The sequence below is a fragment of the Hevea brasiliensis genome, chromosome 8 (genome assembly GCF_030052815.1).
Source record: "Hevea brasiliensis isolate MT/VB/25A 57/8 chromosome 8, ASM3005281v1, whole genome shotgun sequence".
Lineage (NCBI taxonomy): Eukaryota > Viridiplantae > Streptophyta > Magnoliopsida > Malpighiales > Euphorbiaceae > Hevea > Hevea brasiliensis.
Genome location: NC_079500.1, coordinates 70166588 through 70191925, shown reverse-complemented (window position 1 = coordinate 70191925; position 25338 = coordinate 70166588). Strand labels below are relative to the sequence as shown.

At 37.5% G+C, this 25338-nt stretch overlaps 1 protein-coding gene across 4 annotated transcripts in view; it reads right to left on the bottom strand.

Annotated features, from left to right (window-relative positions):
• The window catches only part of LOC110672098 (protein FAR1-RELATED SEQUENCE 3), a 37139-nt gene extending 12659 nt beyond the window's left edge, over positions 1–24480 (bottom strand). Inside the window, exons 1-5 of one of the 4 annotated variants that reach the window (XR_009150682.1) lie at positions 24202–24480; positions 21424–23740; positions 21218–21307; positions 20638–20854; positions 10759–10897 (exon numbers count right to left, since the gene is read on the bottom strand). Coding sequence is in view for 3 of the 4 variants with exons in the window: in XM_021834767.2 (XP_021690459.1) it covers positions 10748–10897; positions 21218–21307; positions 21424–23655 (2472 nt within the window). In the remaining variant the exon portion in view is untranslated. Of the gene's footprint in view, positions 1–10747; positions 10898–20637; positions 20855–21217; positions 21308–21423; positions 23755–24201 lie in introns of those variants that run through there. The other 3 variants (XM_021834767.2, XM_021834766.2, XM_021834768.2) reach the window with 3 other exon arrangements.
• Positions 24481–25338: the final 858 nt, after the last annotated feature.

Sequence of the window (25338 nt, the reverse complement as noted above, 5' to 3'; positions counted from 1 at the left end):
CTCAGAATCTTTTGGGCATTCAGGTAATCTTGACAATATTTTACCTCAAATTGAACTTAGTACTTTTGATGGTGTTGATCCAAGTATATGGATTAGGAAATATCTCAAATATTTTGAGGTGTATGGGGTGCCTAGGGAAAAAATGGTGGGAATTGCAAGCCTTTACGTGTCTGGGAGGGCAGATTCTTGGTTTAATAACTGGGTTAGGAGTAATAAGGATAGTTTTTGGGAGGTTTTTGAGGAAGCACTGTGTAGGAGATTTGGGGATCAAGCATTGGAGGATATTGTAGAGGAATTCATGAATTGAGGCAGAAGGGGAGTGTAGATGAATACCAAGATAAATTTAAGGATCTAGGGCAAGGATGGAAAGGGTTTTACCTTATTTGGGGGAATCTTATTTTCTGTCAGGATTTATTGGTGGATTAAAGGATGAGATTAGACCTGTGGTAAGAATGTTGAAGCCTACCAACCTTATTCATGCATTTGAAGCAGCCAAACTTCAAGAACTACTCATATTGAATACTGAGAAGTCCAATTACCACCTCAGAACTTCAAGTCAATTCAAATCTATCATTTCAACCTATGGCTCTTCCATAACCTATAAAACATCACCATTGCATCAAAATTTCCCTTATGTGACCTGTTATGGAAAGTCAATCACTATGTTATGGAAAGTCAATCACTATATTATTTCTCTGTATATTATGTATTCAGTATTCCTATTTATGATTTCTTATTTAGGATTTCTTCCTAATTAGTAGAACACAATTATAGAAATCAATTGTATATATATACCCATGTACAGATTAATTGAAATCAATGAGAATCATCTCTTTCTACATGACCAAAACCCCAAATGACTCGACCCAAAGTACTAAACCAATCACTATAGCCAGTAAAACTCCTACAATCACCACCAGTAACCAAAACTCATTTCTTAATCCAAACCCATCTCAGTCTAAGCCTATGCAGCAAACCAATTTCAACAGAACTCCAAAGCCTTGTTTCAGATGTGGAGAGAGATATTTTCCAGGCCATCAGTGCAAGCAGAAATCTGTGATGAGTATGCATGCTGACAAGGCAAAAAATGAAGAGTTGGAGAAGACTTGTATGTTCCTGAGGAAGGGGAAAAAATAGGATATGTGCAACAGGAAATTACACTATCAATTCATGCCATGGAAGGAAGGCAGGGCATTGATACCATAAAAGTCATTGGTGCAGTTGATGATTTTGACAGATAGTGGGAGCACTGATAGTTTTGTTGATGAGAAATTGGCTGAAGGCTTGAAATTACCATTGGTTCATATTCCAATGTTAGTAATTACAGTTGCAGATGGCAGGAAGATACCATGCTCTACTATATGTTCTGAATTCCAATGGAAAATGGGGAAACACAAATTTTCTTTTTCAATGAAGGTGTTGGATTTGGGGGGGTTTTGATGTGATATTGGGAGTGGATTGGATGAAAAGTTTCAATCCAATCCTATTTGATTTCCAAAACCTGCAAGTTACTTTGTTGAAGGATGGGAACCCAATCACTCAAAAAGGCATCAATGAAGGGTGTGTAACTGATAAGACGATGATTTTTGAGGAATTGCAACAGTTAATGCAGAAGAAAGGGATTGATTTTCATTCTCAGCTCTTTTGCATTGATTTCATTACTATGCAAGGGCAGCAACATGGTGTGCATTCAGAGGGTTCTAGTCAGTAGTTGGTAAGTATTTCAAGAGGTAATATTGCTCCTGAGATTCAGAAACTTTTAAGCAAATATTCTATGGTGTTTGAGAAACCTAAAACACTTCCACCCTTTCGAAATTATAACCATAGTATTCCTCTGCTTTCAAACACCAAACCTATTAATGTTAGACCCCATCCCCATTATCAAAAGACAGAAATTGAGAAGCTTCTTGTTGAAATATTACATTCCAAAGTGATACAACCCAGCTCTAGTCCCTTTTCTTCACCAGTCCTTTTAGTTAAAAAGAAGGATGCATCAAGGAGGTTTTGTATTGATTATAGAAAATTGAATGACAGTTCTGTGAAGAATAAATTTCCTATCCCAATGATAGATGACCTCCTAGTTGAGCTTCACGGGGCATCTTGGTTTTCTAAAATTGATTTAAGAGCTGGATACCATCAAATAAGGATGAACCCAGCTGATATACCTAAAACTGCCTTTAGAACTCACCATGGTCACTTTGAATTCACAGTCATGCCCTTTGGTCTTACTAATGCACCAGCAACTTTCCAAGCCTTAATGAACCATGTCTTTCAACCTTTTCTCAGAAAATTTGTGCTAGTTTTCTTTGATGACATTCTCATCTATAGTAAAGACTTAGAAAGCCACCTCAAACACCTGGAATCAGTCTTTGAAATTCTAAAGGAGCAGCAACTTTATGCCAAGATGTCTAAATGTTGTTTTGTGAAGTGAACAATAGAATATTTGAGACATATCATATCTGCAGAAGGGGCTTCCACAAATCCTGCAAAGATAAAGGCTATGCTTTCTTAGCCTACTCCACAATCTGTCAAAGATTTGAGGAGTTTTCTTGGGCTTACAGGTTGTTAGAGAAAATTTATCAAGGGTTATGGCCTTATCAGTAAACCACTTACAGACTTATTGAAGAAAGAAGCATTTCAGTGGTCTACGGTTGCACAACAGGCTTTTGACACTCTCAAAAAGGCTATGGCCTATGCCTCTGTCTTGGCCTTAACTGATTTCACTAAAGAATTTGTTGTTGAGACAGATGCTAGCAGTTTGGGTATTGGGGCTGTCTTAAACCAGGAAGGGCATCCAATAGCATTTCTTCTAAAGCTTTCGGTGTGAGAAATCAAGGAATTTTCGTGAACGATAAAGTGTTTTTAGCTATCACATTTGCTGTGGGGAAGTGGAGGCATTACCTTGAACGAGGAACCTTTTATATTAAAATCGATCATGAGAGTATAAAATACCTGTTAGAACAAAGGTTGCTGTTAGAATCCCTCAATCAGTGTAAATCCCTTAATCAGTGTAAATTAGTTGTAAATTAGAATATAATTAAGAATCATTGTATTTATTGGCTATTATTAGTTTTCTAGTTAGTCCTAGCCTTTATATATAAATTAGAATGCTTGTAAATCATTTTAGTATAAAGAAATATAAAAGAAAAATTTTCAAATTCTCTGTTTTCTACATGGTATCAGAGTAGTGCCAAAATTTATTGGCGTGAACAGTATAGTTCTGGTTAATTTTTTTTGGGTCAAGCTTCTACGTCGTTCTAGGAAGGCTTTAGTATAAGAAATGGTTACTTTATTTCAATAACAAGCTCTATGTTCGCAACACTGGCACCTTGAGACAGCAACTATTGAGCCTTTATCATGGTAGTCCAATAAGGGGTCACTCTGGCAATCATATACCTATAATAGGCTGCAGAGACACTTTTATTGGCCTAAGATGCATTCTGATGTTTTGAAATGGGTAACAGCAGTGTTCAAATTGTGCTAGATGTAAGGGAAAACATGTTCCTTATCCCGGTTTGCTCCAACCTTTGCCTTTGCCATCTCAAGCTTGGCAGCATATCTCTCTTGATTTCATTGAACAGTTGCCCAAATCAAATGGCAAGAACACTATCTTAGTGGTGGTCGACAAGTTTACTAAATATGGCCATTTTCTGCCATTAGCTCACTCCTTCACAGCGGCTACAGTAGCTAGATTGTTTGTGGACAACATTTATAAACTGCATGGAGCACCAATTTCTATTATTTCATACAGGGATAAGATTCTTACAAGCCTCTTTTGGAAAGATTTATTTAAGCTAATAGGTACTACTCTTTCCTTCAGTAGTGCCTATGATCCCCAAACAGATGGTCAAACAGAACATTTGAATCAATGTTTAGAGGCATACTTGAGATGCATGGTACACCAGCAATAGCATTCTTGGAGTGAATGGCTGCCACTTGCTTAATGGTGGTACAATTCTTGTTATGACAGTGCTATTAGGATGTCTCCATTTGAGGCCTTGTATGGCTATTCTCCTCCAACTCTTCCTGATGTCAGTGTTGAAGATTCTATAGTTGGAGATGTGGCAAAGTTCTTTCAGCAGAGGCAGCATGTTACTGGTTTACTTAAGGAAAATTTGGAGCAAGCCAGACGTAGAATGAAACAGCAGGCTGATAAAAATAGGAGTGAAAGGGAATTTCAAGAAGGGGATTAGGTATATCTGAAGCTCCAGCCATATCAACAGACTTCCATTGCTACAAGAAGGAATTTGAAGCTAGCTGCCAAGTATTATGGCCCTTTTCAGGTTCTACAGAAGATTGGAAAGGTGGCCTACAAACTGCAGTTGCCTCCTACAGCAGCAATTCACCCTGTTTTCCATGTCTCCTTATTAAAGAAGTTAGGAGATCAAGTGGCTCCTCAGTTGCAGCTGCTAACTTTTCAGGAAGAGGAAATTATAGTGACTCCTAAAAAAGTCCTTCAATCTAGGACTATTATCTTAAACTACCAGTCTGGTTCAGGACCTCATTAAGTGGACCAATTTGCCAATGGACGATGCTACTTGGGAAGGCAAAGCTTTTATTCAAGGCCAATTTCCTGACTTCCAACATTCTTGAGGACAAGAATGCAATCAAGGGGGAGGTATTTGTTACGTATTGTTATGGAAAGTCAATCACCATATTATTTCTCTGTATATTCTGTATTATGTATTCCTATTTAGGATTTCTTATTTAGGATTTCTTTCTAATTAGTAGAACACAATTATAGGAATCAATTGTATATATATACCCATGTACAGATTAATTGAAATTAAGCAGAATCATCTCTTTCTACATGGTATCAGAGCAAATCATCTATCTAGGGTGACTATTTATTCTCACCACCCAGCTCAGGACAAACCTTGGCTGCCGACCGGCCATTTCGACTCTGATCAACATCGCCAGCGTCACCTCAACCCCCTCATTCCACCATTGTGCACAACCTAATCCAGTACACCATTAAAAGACTTCTGAGGTTTGGCTCTCAGATCCTATTTCGGTATTTGCTTGATTTGTGATTTTGGATTATTTTGCTGTTGTAAACACTTTGGATTAACGTTTCGATTAGTTTTCTTTGTCTCAACAAATGGCAGACAATAAGAATGTTATTTCTGATGTGATTCCGGTAATGACTAAGATCACGGAACACAAACTTAATGGTTCGAATTACCTGGAGTGGAGTAAGACTGTTAGGGTCTATTTGCGTAGCATTAATAAGGATGATCACCTTACTAAAAATCCACCTACTGATGATACACGACAAACTTGGCTAAGGGAGGATGCTCGGTTGTTTTTGCAGCTTCGGAATTGTGAATTTGTTAAGGAATTGATGGATTATTTAGATTTTCTGTATTCTGATAAAGGGAATATCTTCCGCATTTATGATGTTTGTAAGGCATTCTACCGTACTAAGAAAGAAAATAAGTCTCTCACGGCTTATTTTATGGATTTTAAACAGGTATATGAGGAACTTAATGTATTGTTACCTTTTAGTCCTGATGTGAAAGTTCAGCAGGCCCAACGGGAGCAACTGGCTGTTATGAGTTTTCTTGCAGGCCTTCCTTCAGAGTATGAGACTGCTAAATCTCAGATTCTCTCCAGTTCTGAGATTTCCTCTTTGCATAAAACGTTCGCACGGGTCCTTCGTACAAAGAGTACCCAATCTTCACAGCCTGCCAGTAGTGCTCTTATTAGCTGTAATTCAAATGAACAACAGGGTAATAGAAGAGGAAGTAGAGAAGAAATCCAGGCAACAGAAGTAATCAGCGTAATGAAGAGGCTAGTTCTAATCAGAACTCAAGAGGAGTCATTTGTTATTATTGCCATGAGCCTGGCCATACAAAAATATAATTGTCCGCAACTTCAGAGGAAAAATTAGTGATCACAGATGGCAAATATGGCAGCAGAGGATTCTACAGTATCTTCCTCTGAGAAAATTATTTTGGTATCTGCAGAGGATTTTGCACAATTTTCCCAGTATCAGGCATCTCTAAAGCATACCAATTCCCCTATCACTGCGATCGCTGAGTCAGGTAAATCCACTACATCCAAATGGGTTATTGATTCTGGTGCGACAGATCACATGACAAGTAATTCTAGTCTTCTATCTGCTTTTCAGTCTAATCTCACTTCCTCTACTGTTACTTTAGCTGATGGTTTTACTTCTCGTGTCATGGGTTCTGGAACTGCAAACCCGACTTCGTCAATTTCTTTGTCATCTGTTTTATGTCTACCAAAATTCACTTTTAATCTACTTTCTGTTAGTAAACTTACTCGTACTTTAAATTGTTCTGTTTTCTTTTTTCCTAACCAGTGTTTGTTTCAGGATCTTACAACAAAGTAGATTATTAGTAAAGGACGTGAGTCAGGTGGTCTCTACATTCTGGAAAATCATGTACCGCGATCACTTGTTTGCTTCAGTACCTTAACACCTCTTGAAGCTCATTGTAGATTGGGTCATCCTTCTTTGTCTACCATGAAGAAGTTGTGTCCACAGTTTCGATCTTTATCAGTACTAGAATGTGAGTTATGTCAGTTTGCAAAACATCATCGTTTGCCTTCTGTGTCTAGAGTCAATAAACGGGCTTCATCTCCTTTTGAGTTAGTTCATTCTGATGTTTGAGATCCTTGTTCTGTTACTTCTAAAACTGAATTTCATTATTTTGTTACTTTTGTTGATGATTACTCTCGTGTTACCTGGTTATATTTAATGAAGAATCGTTCTGAGTTGTTTTCTATCTTTTGTGCCTTTTGTAATGAAATCAAAACTCAATTTAATATTTCTGTGCGCATATTAAGAAGTAACAATGCCAAAGAATACTTTTCAGCACAATTTCAGTCTTATATGACACAAAATGGCATTCTTCATCAGTCTTCCTGTGTGGATACCCCATCCCAAAATGGCATGGCCGAAAGAAAAAATCGGCATCTTCTTGAGGTAACTCGTGCTCTTCTTTTTCAGATGAAAGTTCCTAAACACTTTTGGGCGGATGCAATTTCTACGACATATTTTTTTATCAATCGTATGCCGTCTTCTGTCCTTAATGGGGATATTCCTTATAATGCTTTGTTTCCTACAAAATCTTTGTTCTCTATTGAACCCCGTATTTTTTATTGTACCTATTTTGTGCGTGATGTTAGTCCACAGGTTACTAAATTGGATTCAAAGTCTCTTAAATGTGTCTTCCTTAGGTACTCCCGGCTGCAAAAAGGGTACCGCTGTTTCTCTCATACTCTTAATCGTTATCTTGTTTCTGCAGATGTCACATTTTTTGAGTCCACTCTATTTTTTCCTCCATCATCTGTGTATGAGAGTCAGGGGGAGGAGGATGATCTTTTAATATATACTGTCCAACCAATGTCTAGTCCTCTCCCACAGCCTGTTCCTTTTGTCTCTAGACCTACTCGACCTCCCGTTGTTCATGTTTATTCCAGGAGATTGGAGATTCCTGACTCAGATCCTCCACCAGCTACTTCGTTGGGAGATCCTATACCTCATACTGACCATGATTCTGATCTAGGCTTACCCATTGCTCTTCGTAAAGGTAAACGTTCATGTACTTACCCTATCTCTTCTTTTATTTCTTATAATCAATTGTCTTCTTGTTCTCGGTGTTTTGTTACTTCTTTAGACTCTGTTCCTATCCCTAAAACTGTTGGTGAGGCACTGTCTCATCCTGGCTGGTGTGCTGCCATGAAAGAGGAAATGGAGGCTTTAGATGCTAATGGTACATGGGAACTATTGCCTTTGCCCACTGGTAAGAAAGCTATTGGTTGCAAATGGGCATTTACAATAAAGGCAAATCCTGATGGCTCTGTGACTAGGTTAAAAGCACGCCTTGTAGCAAAAGGATATGCTCAGACATATGGAGTTGATTACTCTGACACTTTTTCTCCTGTAACTAAACTTACTTCTGTTCGCTTGTTTATCTCTTTAGCAGCTACTTATGATTGGCCCCTGCACCAATTGGATATCAAGAATGCTTTCCTTCATGGTGATCTTCAGGAGGAGGTGTATATGGAGCAACCACCTGGGTTTGTTGCTCAAGGGGAGTTGGGTAAAGTTTGTAGGCTTCGGAAGTCTCTTTACGGCTTGAAACAAAGTCCTAGAGCCTGGTTTGGGAGATTCAGTGAAGCAATACAGGAATTTGGTATGCAAAAGAGTAAGTGTGATCATTCAGTATTTTATAGGCAATCTCTGGTCTATTTCTCCTGGTAGTCTATGTGAATGACATTGTCATCACTGGGAGTGACTTTACAAGTATTTCATCTCTTAAAACCTTCCTCCAAACCCAGTTTCAGACCAATGACTTAGGATTGTTAAAGTATTTCTTGGTATTGAAGTTATAAGAAGGGTGTTTTCTTGTCTCAAGGAAAATATGTCCTCGATTTATTGACAGAGACAGAAAAATTAGGTGCTAAGCCTTGTGGTGCACCAATGACTCCAAATTTACAACTGTAAGCAGGGGATAGTGAGTTGTTTAAAGATCCAGAGAGAGAGGAGATTGATAGGAAAATTGAACTACCTTACAGTCACTCGTCCTAACATTGCTTATGCCGTTAGTGTGGTAAGTCAATTTATGTCTTCCCCAACTATTGCTCATTGGGAAGCCTTGGGGAAAATCTTGTGTTATCTGAAGGGCGCTCTAGGAAGAGATTTGTTATATGGTAATCATGGACATTTGAATGTTGAATGTTTTTCAGATGCCGACTGGACTGGATTTAAGATTGACAGGAGGTCAACTACTGGATATTGCGTTTTTGTTGAAGGAAATTTTAAGAAACAGAGTGTAGTTTCTCGATCTAGTGCTGAATCCGAATACAGAGCCATGGCAATCAGTATATGAGGTAATGTGGATACTTCAATTACTAGATGAGACAGGTTTTAAGACCTCCCTGCCTGCGAAATTGTGGTGTAATAATCAAGCTGCTCTCCATATTGCTTCTAAACCGGTGTTTCATGAGCGGACCAAACACATTGAGATTGATTGTCACTTTATTCGTGAAAAGATTCAACAACAGATCATCTCAACAGGACACATCAAAACTGGAGAGCAGTTAGGAGATATTTTTACAAAAGCTCTGAATGGAGCTAGGATTGACCACATTTGTAACAAGTTGGGCATGATTAACATCTATGCTCCAACTTGAGGGGGAGCGTTATTGAAAGTCAATCACCATATTATTTCTCTGTATATTCTGTATTCTGTATTCCTATTTAGGATTTCTTATTTAGGATTTCTTTCTAATTAATAGAACACAATTATAGAAATCAATTGTATATATATATCCATGTACAGATTAATTGAAATTAAGGAGAATCATCTCTTTCTACACGTATTATAGGAGAAAGTTCAAGAAGGTAGGGGATAATGTGTAAAAAGTAGTAAGAAAAGTCAAATCAAATAGTTAGTGAATGGAGGGAAACTCAATTAAAGTTTGTTAAGAGGTTTGTTAGTAGAAGCAGTGACCTATTTGGCGGGAAGCCGGGAACTGCAGTATATAACAGATGAGATACCTCCTGTACTATTCATTCAAGAATCTGAATCAATAATACAATCTCTTCTTTTCTTCTCTCCTGAATTCTCTCTTTTCTCTTTTCTCTGTTCTATTCTTCTTATCAATCTCTATTAGGGTTTCTACCATAACAAAAACCAGGTAAAAAAAATCTACCAATAATTGGTTTTATTTATCTCAGAAGTGTGCTTCTGGAACTGATTACTACAGCCCTGTTTATAGCCTCAAATCCTTTTCAAACAAAGTCTTGAACATCAAATCGTAATAGAATAAGTACTTGAGCCTTCTAAATAAAGTATAACACAAATAAAATATAAATAACCCAATCGTAGCAGAACAAGGTTTTGAGTCTTTTGACCCTTCTAAATCAAAATTTAAACTCCTCTGCTGCATCGCAAGAGTCAAGACCAATGAGATCATAAGGAAAGTAAAGGAGATTGAGTATTAACACAGATGTGCATAATAAATTGAGTATGAGCAAAATGATGTCCAAATGAGAGTGCTGTGCAATTCCTGGGATGAATGCTTTCTGAACTGATTACATTTGAATTTTTTTCTTCTTGGATTTTCATTTCTCTTAATTATGCTTCTTCTCTCCATGGTTCTTTTGTGTTCTAAATCAGTATGTCATACAATTTATTATCTGAATGACAATGACCAAAAATTAGTCATAACTGAGAATTAGATAACCAGATTTTAATCTATTGGGCTAGTAGCCTAGTTGTTGAGTGCTTGCCTTGCAATGCAGAAGGTCACGGTTAAATCCTGACAGCCCCCATCCCTTTTATGAATTTCAGAAGTACCAAAAAAAAGATACTCAGATTTTAAAGTAAACTAATATCCAATTAATGTTTCAAGTTTTGAGGCATTAGTTTTGTTACACATGAACATCTGTATAGTTTTTTGTCAAATATTATAAAGTGAAAAGCCAGCCATCTTACACTTAGAATGACATTACCAGTTTGATGGCTTCCATATAAGCACTTAATATTGTAAACCAAAGAAATGTGCAAAAATTCAAGGGAATAAATGTTGTTGAAAAACACCAATTTTTCTGATATGGGATTTATCAAAACAACTAAATATAATTGGACTTTATCAGATGAAATTTTTGCCAGATGAAATTTCACCAATACTATTACCCTAAAATTGTTAAGGAAATGATAATAATAGAGGAAGAAGAAAAAAAAAAGTTGAAATTTCTCAGTCTAAATACCTTCAGATTAATGACAGCAACTCGATTGACTGGTGTTGAAAGCTGCTGACTTATGTGAGCCATGGATCTCAACATAGGTTCCAGTGTGACCCTTGTTAGCCTAAACTGCACCTCTGTTTCCCCTGATGGATTCTTGCCATAATCTTGCAGCTACAGCAATGATAACAAATGTTAGCAGAAAAGTCCCCATCCACGAAGTAGAAACTACCCATGGGAAAACTTATTTTAGTAACCTACATTTACAGTCAATTAAACTAATTTAATTTGGAAAAATTAAGGAAAGAAAAATAAGCTAAGCAACCTTAGAAGTGTGGGTGTTAAAAACATCATGTGGTCAACAGGTTTGGTGGAGATAACTGTTGACATTAGAGAGAATTGAAGAATTTCTATATTGAAATTTACAATGGTTCAAATTTATACATGTAGAAAGAGATGATTCTCATTGATTTCAATTAATCTGTACATGGGTATATATATACAATTGATTCCTATAATTGTGTTCTACTAATTAGGAATAAATCCTAAATAAGAAATCCTAAATAGGAATACAGAATACAAAATATATAGAGAAATAATATAGTGATTGACTTTCCATAACATAGTGATTGACTTTCCATAACACTCCCCCTCAAGTTGGAGCATAGATGTTAATCATGCCCAACTTGTTACAAATGTAGTCAATCCTAGCTCCATTCAGAGCTTTTGTGAAAATATCTCCTAACTGCTCTCCAGTTTTGATGTGTCCTGTTGAGATGATCTGTTGTTGAATCTTTTCACGAATAAAGTGACAATCAATCTCAATATGTTTGGTCCGCTCATGAAACACCGGATTAGAAGCAATATGAAGAGCAGCTTGATTATCACACCACAATTTCGCAGGCAGGGAGGTCTTAAAACCTGTCTCATCTAGTAATTGAAGTATCCACATTACTTCACATACTGATTGTGCCATGGCTCTATATTCGGATTCAGCACTAGATCGAAAAACTACACTCTGCTTCTTGCTTCTCCAAAACACCAAATTTCCTCCAATAAAAACGCAATATCCAGTAGTTGACCTCCTGTCAACTTTAGATCCAGCCCAGTCGTCATCTGAAAAACATTCAACATTCAAATGCCCATGATTACCATATAGCAAACCTCTTCCTGGAGCGCCCTTCAGATAACACAAGATTTGTTCCAAGGCTTCCCAATGAGCAACAGTTGGGGAAGACATAAACTGACTTACCACACTAACGGCATAAGCAATGTCAGGACGAGTGACTGTAAGGTAGTTCAATTTTCCTACCAATCTCCTGTATCTCTCTGGATCTTCAAACAACTCACTATCCCCTGCTAACAATTGTAAAGTTGGAGTCATTGGTGCGCTACAAGGCTTAGCACCTAATTTTTCTGTCTATGTCAATAAATCGAGGACATATTTTCTTTGAGACAAGAAAATACCCTTCTTATAACTTCAATACCAAGAAATACTTTAACAATCCCAAGTCATTGGTCTGAAACTGGGTTTGGAGGAAGGTTTTAAGAGATGAAATACTTGTAAAGTCACTCCCAGTGATGACAATGTCATCCACATAGACTACCAGGAGAATTAGACCAGAGATTGCCTATAAAATACTGAATGATCACACTTACTCTTTTGCATACCAAATTCCTGTATTGCTTCACTGAATCTCCCAAACCAGGCTCTAGGACTTTGTTTCAAGCCGTAAAGAGACTTCCGAAGCCTACAAACTTTACCCAACTCCCCCTGAGCAACAAACCCAGGTGGTTGCTCCATATACACCTCCTCCTGAAGATCACCATGAAGGAAAGCATTCTTGATATCCAATTGGTGCAGGGGCCAATCATAAGTAGCTGCTAAAGAGATAAACAAGCGAACAGAAGTAAGTTTAGTTACAGGAGAAAAAGTGTCTGAGTAATCAACTCCATATGTCTGAGCATATCCTTTTGCTACAAGGCGTGCTTTTAACCTAGTCACAGAGCCATCAGGATTTACCTTTACTGTAAATGCCCATTTGCAACCAATAGCTTTCTTACCAGTGGGCAAAGGCAATAGTTCCCATGTACCATTAGCATCTAAAGCCTCCATTTCCTCTTTCATAGCATCACACACCGGGATGAGACAAAGGCCTCATCAACAGTATTAGGGATAGGAACAGAGTCTAAAGAAGTAACAAAACACCGAGAACAAGAAGACAATTGATTATAAGAAACAAAAGAAGAGATAGGGTAAGTACATGAACATTTACCTTTACGAAGAGCAATGGGTAAGTCTAGATCAGAATCATGATCAATATGAGGTACAGGATCTCCCAACGAAATAGCTGGTGGAGGATCTGAGTCAGGAATCTCCAATCTCCTGGAATAAACATGAACAATGGGAGGTCGAGTAGGTCTAGAGACAGAAGGAACAGGCTGTGGGAGAGGACTAGACATTGATTGGACAGTATACATTAAGAGATCATCCTCCTCCCCCTGACTCTCATACATAGATGATAGAGGAAAAAATGGAGTGGACTCAAAAAATGTGACATCTGCAGAAACAAGATAACGATTAAGAGTAGGAGAGAAACAACGATACCCTTTTTGGAGCCGAGAGTACCCAAGGAAGACACATTTGAGAGATTTTGGATCCAATTTAGTAACCTGTGGACGAACATCACGCACAAAACAGGTACAACCAAAAATACGGGGTTCAATAGGGAACAAAGATTTTGTAGGAAACAAAGTAGTATAAGGAATATCCCCATTAAGGACAGAAGACGGCATACGATTGATCAAAAAACATGCCGTAGAAACTGCATCCGCCCAAAAGTGTTTAGGTACTTTCATCTGAAAAAGAAGAGCACGAGTTACCTCAAGAAGATGACGATTTTTTCTTTCGGCCACGCCATTTTGGGATGGGGTATCCACACAGGAAGACTGATGAAGAATGCCATTTTGTGTCATATAAGGCTGAAATTGTGCTGAAAAAAATTCTTTGGCATTGTCACTTCTTAATATGCGCACAGAAATATTAAATTGAGTTTTGATTTCATTACAAAAGGCACAAAAGATAGAAAACAACTCAGAACGATTCTTCATTAAATATAACCAGGTAACACGAGAGTAATCATCAACAAAAGTAACAAAATAACGAAATCCAGTTTTAGATGTAACAGAACAAGGACCCCAAACATCAGAATGAACTAACTCAAAAGGAGATGAAGCCCGTTTATTGACTCTAGACACAGAAGGCAAACGATGATGTTTTGCAAACTGACACGACTCACATTCTAGTACTGATAAAGACTGAAATTGAGGACACAGCTTCTTCATGGTAGACAAAGAAGGATGACCCAATCTACAATGAGCTTCAAGAGGTGTTAAGGTACTGGAGCAAACAAGCGACCGCGGTACATGATTTTCCAGAATGTAGAGACCACCTGACTCGCGTCCTCTACCAATAATCTGCTTCGTCGTAAGATCCTGAAACAAACACTGGTCAGGAAAAAAGGAAACAGAACAATTTAAGGTACGAGTAAGTTTACTAACAAAAAGTAGATTAAAAGAGAATTTTGGTAGACACAAAATAGAAGACAAAGAAATTGACGAAGTCGGGTTCGCAGTTCCAGAACCCATGACACAAGAAGTAGAACCATCAGCTAAAGTAACAGTAGAGGAAGTGAGATTAGACTGAAAAGCAGATAGAAGACTAGAATTACCTGTCATGTGATCTGTCGCACCAGAATCAATAACCCATTTGGATGAAGAAGACACAAGGCATGTAGTGGATTTACCTGACTCAGCGATCGCAGTGACGGGAACTGGTAGGCTTTAGAGATGCCTGATACTGGGAAAATTGTGCAAAATCCTCTGCAGATACCAAAATAGTTTTCTCAGAGGAAGATACTGTAGAATTCTCTGCTGCCATATTTGCCATCTGTGATCGCTGATTTTTTCTCTGAAGTTGCGGACAATTATATTTTGTATGGCTAGGCTCATGGCTAGGCTCATGGCAATAATAACAAATGACTCCTCTTGAGTCCTGATTAGAACTAGCCTCTCCATTACGCTGATTACTTCTGTTGCCTGTAATTCCTCCTCTACTTCCTCTTCTATTACCCTGTTGTCCATTTGGATTACGGCTAATAAGAGCACTACTGGCAGGCTGTGAAGATTGAGTACTCTCTGTACGAAAGACCCGTGTGAACGTTTCATGCAAAGAGGAAATCTCAGAACTGGAGAGGATCTGAGATTTAGCAGTCTCATACTCTGAATGAAGGCCTACAAGAAAACTCATAACAACCGCTTGCTCTGTTGGGCTCTTGAACTTTCACATCAGGACTAAAAGGCAACAATACATTAAGTTCCTCATATACCCGTTTAAAATCCATAAAATAAGCCGTGAGAGACTTATCCTCTTTCTCAGCACGGTAGAATGCCTTACAAACATCATAAATATGGGAGATATTCCTTTACTGAATCACGTAAAATCTAAGTAATCTATCAATTCCTTAACAAATTCACAGTGATTAATTAAACTAATTACCTCACTATGAATCGAGTTCCGAAGCTACAAAAACAACCGAGCATCCTCTCTTAGCCAAGTTTGTCGTGTATCATCAGTGGGTGGATCTTTAATAAGGTGATCATCCTTATCAATGCTACGCAAATAGACCCTAATAGTCTTACTCCACTCCAGGTAATTCGAACCATTAAGTTTGTCTTCCGTGATCTTAGTCATCACCGGAATCACATCAGAAATAACATTCTTATTGTCTGCCATTTGTTGAGACAAAGAAAACTAACCGAAACGCTAATCCAAAGTGCTTATAGCAGCAAAATAACCCAAAATCACAAATCAAGCGAATACCAAAATAGGATCTGAGAGCCAAACCTCAGAAGTCCTTTAATGGTTATCTTGGATCGTGCAACAAAGACACGCTGGTGGAATGAGGGGTTGAGACGACGCCGCGATGTTGATCGGGTTGAAACAGTACGGCGGTCAAGGTCTCTCCTGAGATGGGTAGTGAGAACAAATAGTCACCCTAGATTGATGACCTGCTCTGATACCATGTAGAAAGAGATGATTCTCATTGATTTCAATTAATCTGTACATGGGTATATATATACAATTAATTCCTATAATTGTGTTCTACTAATTAGGAATAAATCCTAAATAAGAAATCCTAAATAGGAATACAGAATACAAAATATATAGAGAAATAATATAGTGATTGACTTTCCATAACATAGTGATTGACTTTCCATAACAATACACAAAGACTAAAACCTTAATTAGAAAAAAATAAAAGCTAATAAATACAAATATCCTTAATATCACTAATTTACATTCTAATTTATAGCTAATGCACTAATTAAGGGATTCTAATACTCCTCAAGTTAGTTCATGTATGTTGCACATGTCCAACTTGCAAATTAGGGTATGAAACACCTTACAACTTAATCCCTTAGTGAACACATCAGCTAACTGATCTTTGAACCTACATAAGAGACACTTAAAGAACTATCTACAATTTTTTCTTTTATGAAGTGTCTGTTAGCCGACCCCAAATTTTTGAGATAAAGGCTTAGTTGAGTTGAGTAGAGTTGAGTATGAAGTGTCTGTTAATCTCTATATACTTGGTCTGATCATGCTGAACTATATTATGAACTATACTAATTGCAACTTTATTATCACAAAACAAAAACAAATCATTAACTTCAAACAGTTTTAATTCATCCATCAATTTCCGTAACCACAATAACTCACAGATACCTTGAGTCATTGCCCTGAATTCGGCCTCTGCACTGAATCTAGTTGTCACATTTTGCTTCTTACTTCTCTAGGTAACTAAATTACCACCAACAAAAGTACAGTATCCTGATGTCAATCTCCTATCATCAAGAGACCTAGCCCAATCTGCATCTACAAATGCTTTAATCTGAAGGTGACCATGCTTTGAGAAAAGAATTCATTTCCCAGGTGTAGATTTTAAGTATCGCAAGATGCGAAAAACAACCTCCAAATGAGATTCACGAGGATCATGCATATACTGGCTCACTAAACCAACTGCATATGCTATGTCTGGTCTAGTGTGTGAAAGACGAACTAATCTACCAACTAATCTCTGATATCTCCCTAAATCTACTGATTTTCCAACTCCAACTTGCAATTTATGATTGGCCTTAATGGGAGACTCTGCCGGTTTGCAGCCCAGCATTCCTGTTTCTTCAAATAGATCTAAGATATACTTCCTTTGAGAAATAAAGATTTCCTTATCTGATCTGGCAACCTCTATTCCAAGAAAGTACTTAAACCTTCCCAAATCTTTGATTTCAAACTCCTGTGCTAGGCGCTCTTTTAAAAGAGCTATTTCTTCCTTATCATCACCAGTTACCATAATATCATCTACATAGATAATAAGCAGTGCGATTTTGCCTCTACGATGCCTCATAAACAAGGTATGATCAGCATTCCTTTGACAGTATCCAAAGGAGATCATCACTTTACTGAACCTATCAAACAATGCTCTAAATAACTGTTTTAGACCATACAAAGCTTTTTCAATCTGCAAACTTTTCCTTTGGTCTTCTCATCCTCAAACCGGAGGAATTTCCATATACACTTCTTCCTCCAAGTCACCATGTAGAAAGGCATTTTTAACATCAAACTGCTACAAGTCCCACTCAAGATTCGCTGCACATAACAGCAAAATTCTGATAGTGTTCATTTTAGCAACAGGAGCAAAGGTCTCTTGGTAATCTACTCCATACGTCTGTGTAAAGCCTTCTGCTACCAGTCTGGCCTTATACCTCTCAATTGAACCATTTGCTCTATACTTCACAGTGAACACCCAGTTGCATCCAACTGGCTTCTTTTCCGATGGAAGAGTAACCAAATCTCATGTCTCATTCTTTGCCAAAGCTTTCATCTCCTCCACCACAGCTGCCCTCCATTTTGGATCAAGACAAGCTTTTTTCTAATCCTGTGGGATAGAGACTCAGGAAACAGACAATAGAAAGGCCATGTAAGATGGAGACAGAGAATTATAGAAGATGAAATTAGAAATTGGATGTTTATTACAGATCCCAACACCTTTCCTGAGAGCAATAGGAATATCAAGATCATTATCAGAAGAATGAAGAACAAATTGAGAATCAAAATTAGACTCATCAAGAGTCAAAGGAGACTCATCAAATACCTCAAGATGTCCAGGAATTGAATCCAGGGATTCCGGTTGATCAACAGTCTCCCTACTAAATGGCTATATTTGTCTTGTTTCGCCAAGTATATGTTCTCAAATCTGGCCTTTTCAGTCTTTCTTGAGATTTAGGTGACTCCTACTGGGTATCATTATTAGGTATAGGCTCTAAACCCAAATTCTCCCCCTGAAGTTGAAGGTTGAGAGAGGATAAGGATAAAGGAAAATACACCTCTTCCTTCCTATGCTCCCCATGAAGAGGTAGATGGAAATAAGATTTAGATTCCCAGAAGTTAACGTCCATACTCACAAAATATTTCCGTGAAGGAGGATGATAACACCTATATCCCTTCTGAGTACTAAAATAACCAACAAAAACACATTTCAAGGCCCGAGGTTCTAATTTCCCACTATTATGCTTATGAACAAAGCAAACACAACCAAATACCTTTGGAGGAACGGTATATGAATTTTTACCCTGCAAAACTTCTAAAGGACTCTTAAACTTCAGTGTCTGAAAAGGCATCCTGTTAATAAGATATGCAACAGAAAGAATAGCATCCCCCCAGTAAGGTTTAGGAACATTCAAGGTAAACATAAAAGACCTAGCAACCTCAAGTAAGTGTCTATTTTTCCTCTTAGATACCCCATTTTGTGAACTAATATTAACACAACAAATCTGATGTAAAATCCCATATGACTTCAAAAACTCCTGAAAGACTCTATTCATATATTCTGTACCATTATCAATTCTTAATATTTTAACATGAGTATCAAACTGTGTACTAATCATTTTATGGAACTGTTGGAAACAAGAGAAAACTTCATTTTTCCCTTTCATCAAATATACCAAAGTTAACCTACTGCAACAATCAATAAAGGTCACAAACTATCTATAACCCGAAAACGACACAGTTTGAGTAGGCCCCCATACATCAAAATGGATAGTCATAAAAGAAACTGAAACCTTATTATTTATTGCAGGATAAGATTGTCTAGTATGTTTAGCAAACTCACAAGCATCACATACTAATAATTCAGATTTGCATTGTTTAAACAGAAAATGATAAAGTTTCTCTAAAACAGTAAATGATTGATGTCCTAGTCTCCTATGCCACATCATAATTTGTTCCTCAGCACCCATAGATTACCCTAACATGGCCTGGCCAACATAATTATTCAAGAGATATAGCCCATCTTGTAGTCTACCACCGTCAATCGTTCTCCCTGTAGTCAATTCCTAAAATACACATGGAGTTGGAAAAAATTTAATTTTGCAGTTTAGAGCTTTTGTGATTCAACTAACAGACAAGAGGTTAATAGGAAAGCTAGGCACATGTAAAACAGAACTAAGACTTATATTATGAATGCATTTAACAGAACCTGTTCCAGTAATACTAGATAAGGATCCATCCACAATGCGGACTTTTTCTTTTCCTTAACATGGAGAATAGGATATGAATTTATTTGAAGAGCCTGTCATATGCTTGTTTGCTCCAGAATCTATAACCCAAAAAGAATTATTAAGATTGGCAAGAAAAACATTATCTGAGTTGACGAAATTAGAAGAGGCAACTGTGGTGCATTGCGATTCAAGTTGTAATAGCGAACGCCTTAAAGTCTGTACCTCTTCATTGAAAAACATCCCAGTGGTGACAATATCTCCAGATAGATTCACAGCCTCGGATACATTAGCTTGTGGTCTAACAGAGCCCATCCTTTTTCCTCCACGCCCTTTAGTGGGCCGTCCATGCAGTTTCCAACAGTGTTCCTTAGTATGCCGATTTTTTCCACAATAGTCACAGTGTAGCTGATACTTATCTGATGAACATGTGATTGTTCATGGGTGGAATTAGCAGCTAGCCCTGCCTTATCAACAGACATAGAATGAATAATGGCACTTCTCCAGCTCTCTTCCTGTTGAACATGAGAGTATGTCTATCTTAAGGTGGGTAAAGGATCCTTCCCAAGTACTTGGACCCTAATTTAATCATATTTCATATTCAACCCAGCAAGAAAATCATAGATCTGCTCTTTCTCAATCAACTTCTGAAATTTAATAGCATCATCAGGACATGAGGCCTAAAAGTCCTAGTAAAAATCCAGCTCCTGCTATAGACCACTCAATTCCGCATAATATTGAGCAATAGTTAGCTCACCCTGTTTCACACCATGAACCTTGTTTCGAAGCTCATACACTTGTGCATCGTTCCCAACTTGAGAATAAGTCTAAGAAACTACACTCTAAATGGCAGTTGCACTATACAACAGTAAATACCCACGAGCTATATGTGGTTGCATGGAATTGATAAGCAATGACATGATAAGAGAATTTTCTGACTACCACTACCTGTAGGTGAAGAAGATTTTTCTGATTTTTGCTTATCTCCAGTAAGATAATCGTGCAACCCTCTAGCTTGAATAAAAAGGAGACACGATCTAGACCATGCAAAGTAATTTGTCCCATCAAGCTTTACGGGGATAATAATTAATGAGGGATTTTCAGTTACAGTAGTCATTTTTCCTTCAATTACTGAATTTTTTTTTATCCAACATGATTCAGAGAACTGATTAAAAGAAATAATAGACAAAACAAATACCCAAAAACAAAAATTGCAAACCAAGATATAGGAATGGGCTGGGCAGAGGCGCACTACACGAGAAATGTCGTCTGAAAAAGGTGCAGCCAGAAAAACTAACCAAGAACAGGCTTACGCGTCGGCGCGTGCACACGGGGCAGAAACCTTCTATCGGCGCATGGGATCACAAGCCTCACCAGATGGCGGCGAGACTCCAAGAGAGGCCCGGCGATGAGGTGCTCTTCCTTCCTAAAGGGGCGGTGACAACTACCTCCCTCGACAGATCCGCTTTCAAGGCTTACCCACACAAACCCTAACTATTTCTCATTGTTCTCTCTCTGCGAAAAATTACCAGATAAAATGGCTAAAGTTCTGATACCATGTTGAAATTAGAGAGAAATGAAGAATTTCTATATGTATTTCAATATATCAATTGATTTTACAATGGTTCAAATTTATACACAAAAACTAAAACCTTAATAGAAAAAAATAAAAGCTAATAAATACAAATATCCCTAATATCACTAATTTACATTCTAATTTACAACTAATGCACTAATTAAGGGATTCTAACAATAACACTAATCTATTTCAAATGACATCAACTTGCAACAACTAATTGTTTTAGAAATTTGAAGAAGTCTATAGAAGAATGTAAAGAAATTAGCTTCATCACTAACAAAAAGGAAATACATAAATACCTTCAAGTTGATGACAGCTACTTTTCCAGCTGGCGTTGAAGTCTTATTCTCTATTACCCAAGTCATGGACTTAAAATAAGTAAGAACCACCTACATCATTCAAACATAACAATCACCAAAATTTTTTTGGATACACGCTACACAATTCTTACCAATAACACCACTCATAGCCCAATAAATGGTAAAAAGTTAGTTGTGATCCATACCGTGTTATCAGGAAGACCACCATCACGGTGGATAGACACAGGAGCCATGCTGGGCTGGTTCAAATCAGTAACAGGTACTCCCACATCATTAAGATTAAACTGATGTGGCATAGCATCCTGCCAGTGCCACATTGATGGAACCATTTCAGGAACTGAAAAGGGGATTTTCTTGTTAGTTTCTTCCAGACTGTTACCACTGCCCTGAGAGCTAGGAGATGCAACATTAGCAACATTTTTCTTCATAGCAGCAATCTTTTTCACACCCTCTCTTAAAGCACTGATTGCCAAATTATAGGTCTCAACAGCAATTGACCCTTCTTCTGCATATTTAATAGCTTCCATACATAGATTGTTAAAGCGTGAGGTCAGGGTTTCAATAGCTTGGAGATCTGCACTTCGTTCCTCTAACCCAACCCAAGAATTGGCACTCCTTTTCCATCTTTTCAATATGTAGTGGGATGGAAGGGTAAGAACATTGGTTACAGTGAATACAGTTAATATATGCCGACAGAGAATGCCACAGTATTCAAACATCTGGCAACTGCAACTTGCCTTCATCTCAGAAATGTTCAATGTCACTATGTATGCCTTGTCATCATGTTCATATTTTGCAACCCTATATTTACTCACAACCCCATCACCCTCTATGTTATTTGCTGTATATACAAAAGTTTCAACTAGTTCTTCCTGAAACTTTGCAAACACTTTCTTGGTATAGAGGTTTGCTGCCTGTTGTTCCATTGGTGATGGCGTCTTAAGCACTGGAGTGGTGCAAATTGTATCATAATCTGCTTCTATTTCTTTTTCTAGAGAATGCTCAAGAGCTCTTTCATACTGCTTAAAAAACAGAGGTATTGTGGTTTGTTGATTTACATACCCATCAAAAAAAGAGCTGACCCCTTGGTTTGAAGAAAGTGCAGCAAAGAAAGTGCCACGAAAATAAACTGGTGCCCACTGTTTGCGAGCATTATACACAGCCTGAAGCCACTCATTTTTCTGGAGATCATATTTATCCAAAAGACTGCCCCATGACGATTCAAAATCCTCAATTGTCTCAGAAAAATTAATGCAGCTATACAGCTCTCCATAAAAGGATGGATGAGAAAGGTATATGTGAGACAACCTTTCTTGGCCTTCCCTCAAGATGTGCCACTTGCAGATACAATGGCGAGTATCTGGAAGCACCTGAGCAACTGCCATTTGTATGGCTCTATCTTGGTCAGTGGTAAGAGAAACAGGAGGTCGGTCATTCATTGCAGATAGCCATGTCCTAAATAGCCAAGTAAAGGAAGACTCAGACTCATCTAGAAGCAATGCACAGCCGAATAATACCATCTGACCATGATGATTAACACCTGTGAAAGGAGCAAATGGGACCTGATATTGATTTGGTCTATACATTGTGTCAAAAACAACAGCATCGCCAAAGTGACTATAAGCCATCCTTGATCTTGCATCAGTCCAGAAGACATTAGTCATGCGATTATCATCATCTAGTTGTATTGCATAATAGAAGCCAGGGTTCTCAGCCTGCATTTTCTGGAAATAGTTCAAAAGATTTTGTGCATCTCTTCCAAGGTTCCTTTTTCTGCTAGGAGGACTCACATAATTCATAGGTGCATGCACAACATTCCTAACTGGGTGATTAGGTTCTCCAAGGGATACATTCCTAACACGATTTTGTTCATTAGATACATGATTCCCCTCAATAGAAACATAAACATCACTAGTGGCATCTAGTGTTTCAGTCACATTCTTTGTAGCACCAGCAAAATGCCTACGAGGTCGAAGGTAATGAACCTTACTAGGAATCACCATAGAATGGTTATGGTCCTCTACAAATTTTGTCACAACCCAAGTGTCTGAATTCTTTCTCTCTATCCTAAGCATGGCATTGCAGCACTCAAAATTCCTTCTTTTAAGCACCTCTCGGGAACATGCAAAATCCCAAGTTACAATCGGCCCATCAGGCTTAGCGCGATTAAATTGACCAACATGAGAGCTAAATCCCATACGCCTGGCATATGCATCATAGAATGCCTTGGCAACATCCTCTGATTCAAACTCCATACCCACACGTGGTAAAGCACTTCCATCATCATCCTGATTTCCAACCATTACTTCTGAAGAATCTTCAGTTACATTAAGTTTCTCAGACTTATTGGAATCAGCATTTACCATCATATGATCGTCTCCTTTATTCCCTTCAACATCTACCACCTCAACATCCATACGTGTAGCATATGAAACCTTTGCTCCAGGAAGGCTATAGCATGCTCTTCATACTTGTCCCAATTTTAGTAGAACCAAAAACTGCCTGCATTACACAAACTAACCTATGTATAAGATATATGCATATGCATAGAGGGGGGTTGGGGGTTTTACTTCATTTGGAGCACCTTTGATATTGGGTTTCCAGAATTTCATCACCATTCAGCACAATCAAGTTTGACTTATTAAATTCCATTCTAAGACGATAAACAATAAATTTTAGACGACAAAAATCATCAAAATAAGTACATCATTGGCAGTAATCCAAAATAAAATTTACAAAAAAAAAGTTTCTCATTCTTGGGTTTCTTAAGAAAAGTAGAAGGCAGGCAAATGCAAATGTTGGCGTCGCAGCAATGAAATTATAACAATTTCCAGCATATCAAAATACTCATTCAGTAATCAATTTGCGTTGTAAACAGAAAGATAAAGGAATTGGCGAAACCAAAAACATTGGAAAGTGAAAGCCCTAATCTTCTACCAACGAACAAAGGAAATGAAACTGACCTTAGAGGGAGCAGTTTTCTCTTCTCCTCTTCAAGCTGGTCTGTGATTATTTATTTTTTCAAAAAATAGAAATCTATAATTTCCTTTGAATTTCAGTTTGGACAGAAGGTGTGTGTATTGAAATTTGTTGGATTGGAGCAGTGATGAGTCCTGAGCAGGAGAGTGGAACTGTGAAAGGATGAGCAAACTCCGTTTCTTTCATCGTCTTTCGTCTTCAGCTTCACATTTTCAACCCCAACCTTTTCACTATTTACACATCTCGATCTACTTTTCCCCTTATTTTTATATATATAATAATTTAAATTAAAATATTAATTCTAATGTTAATTTAATATATTTTATAAAAATATTTATTAATTTTTAAAATATTATGCGTACAATTAATCTAATTATTTTTGTATACTATTAATTTAATTATTAACTTAAATGCAACAAAATAAATAATTTGATATAACAAAAGTATGAAAGAATAAAGATATTAAAAAATAAAAGTAACAAACTCATTACATGGTATGCATGCTTAGGGCTGTTTACTTTCCTACTTGTTTTTCGATATGTGAAAATTAATCCCAAGGCATGAAAAGAATATGGTAACATGATCTTAAACATAGAAACCGAGCATGATTAGAGCTACAATATGCATATGTAATAGGTGTGATGTGTTTGCATGTACAAAGTGTGCATGTTTAATTTAGATATGCATTTGAATAATCGAGAACTTTAATAAAGAAAAACTAAGATAGGTTATAAGCAATACAAGTAGGGGTTGACCCTTATTCTAAGGTAAGTCTAAGTAGGGAGGTTGCCTAATACCTTCTCTCTCTTGCACCTACTATCCTAAACTTAAGTTGTTAGGCTCATAATAAAAGAAAGGTAGTAGACCTCTGCAAGAGGTAAGTTGCCACTCATGTCTCTTTTATGATTTTATCTTAGTTATTACTTGAGTAATGACTCCTTTCCTCTGCCTTTATGATATTAATATCCAAATATTATAATAGTGTTAAAGGAAGACAATGTTAAATCACGTTCGAGGGTTCTACAGCTTGGCGACTCCACTGGGGATTTAGTTACTCCAACTTAGTTTCTTTAGTTTGTTATTATTTCTTTTAAAAAATTCATTTGCATTGCACGCCACTT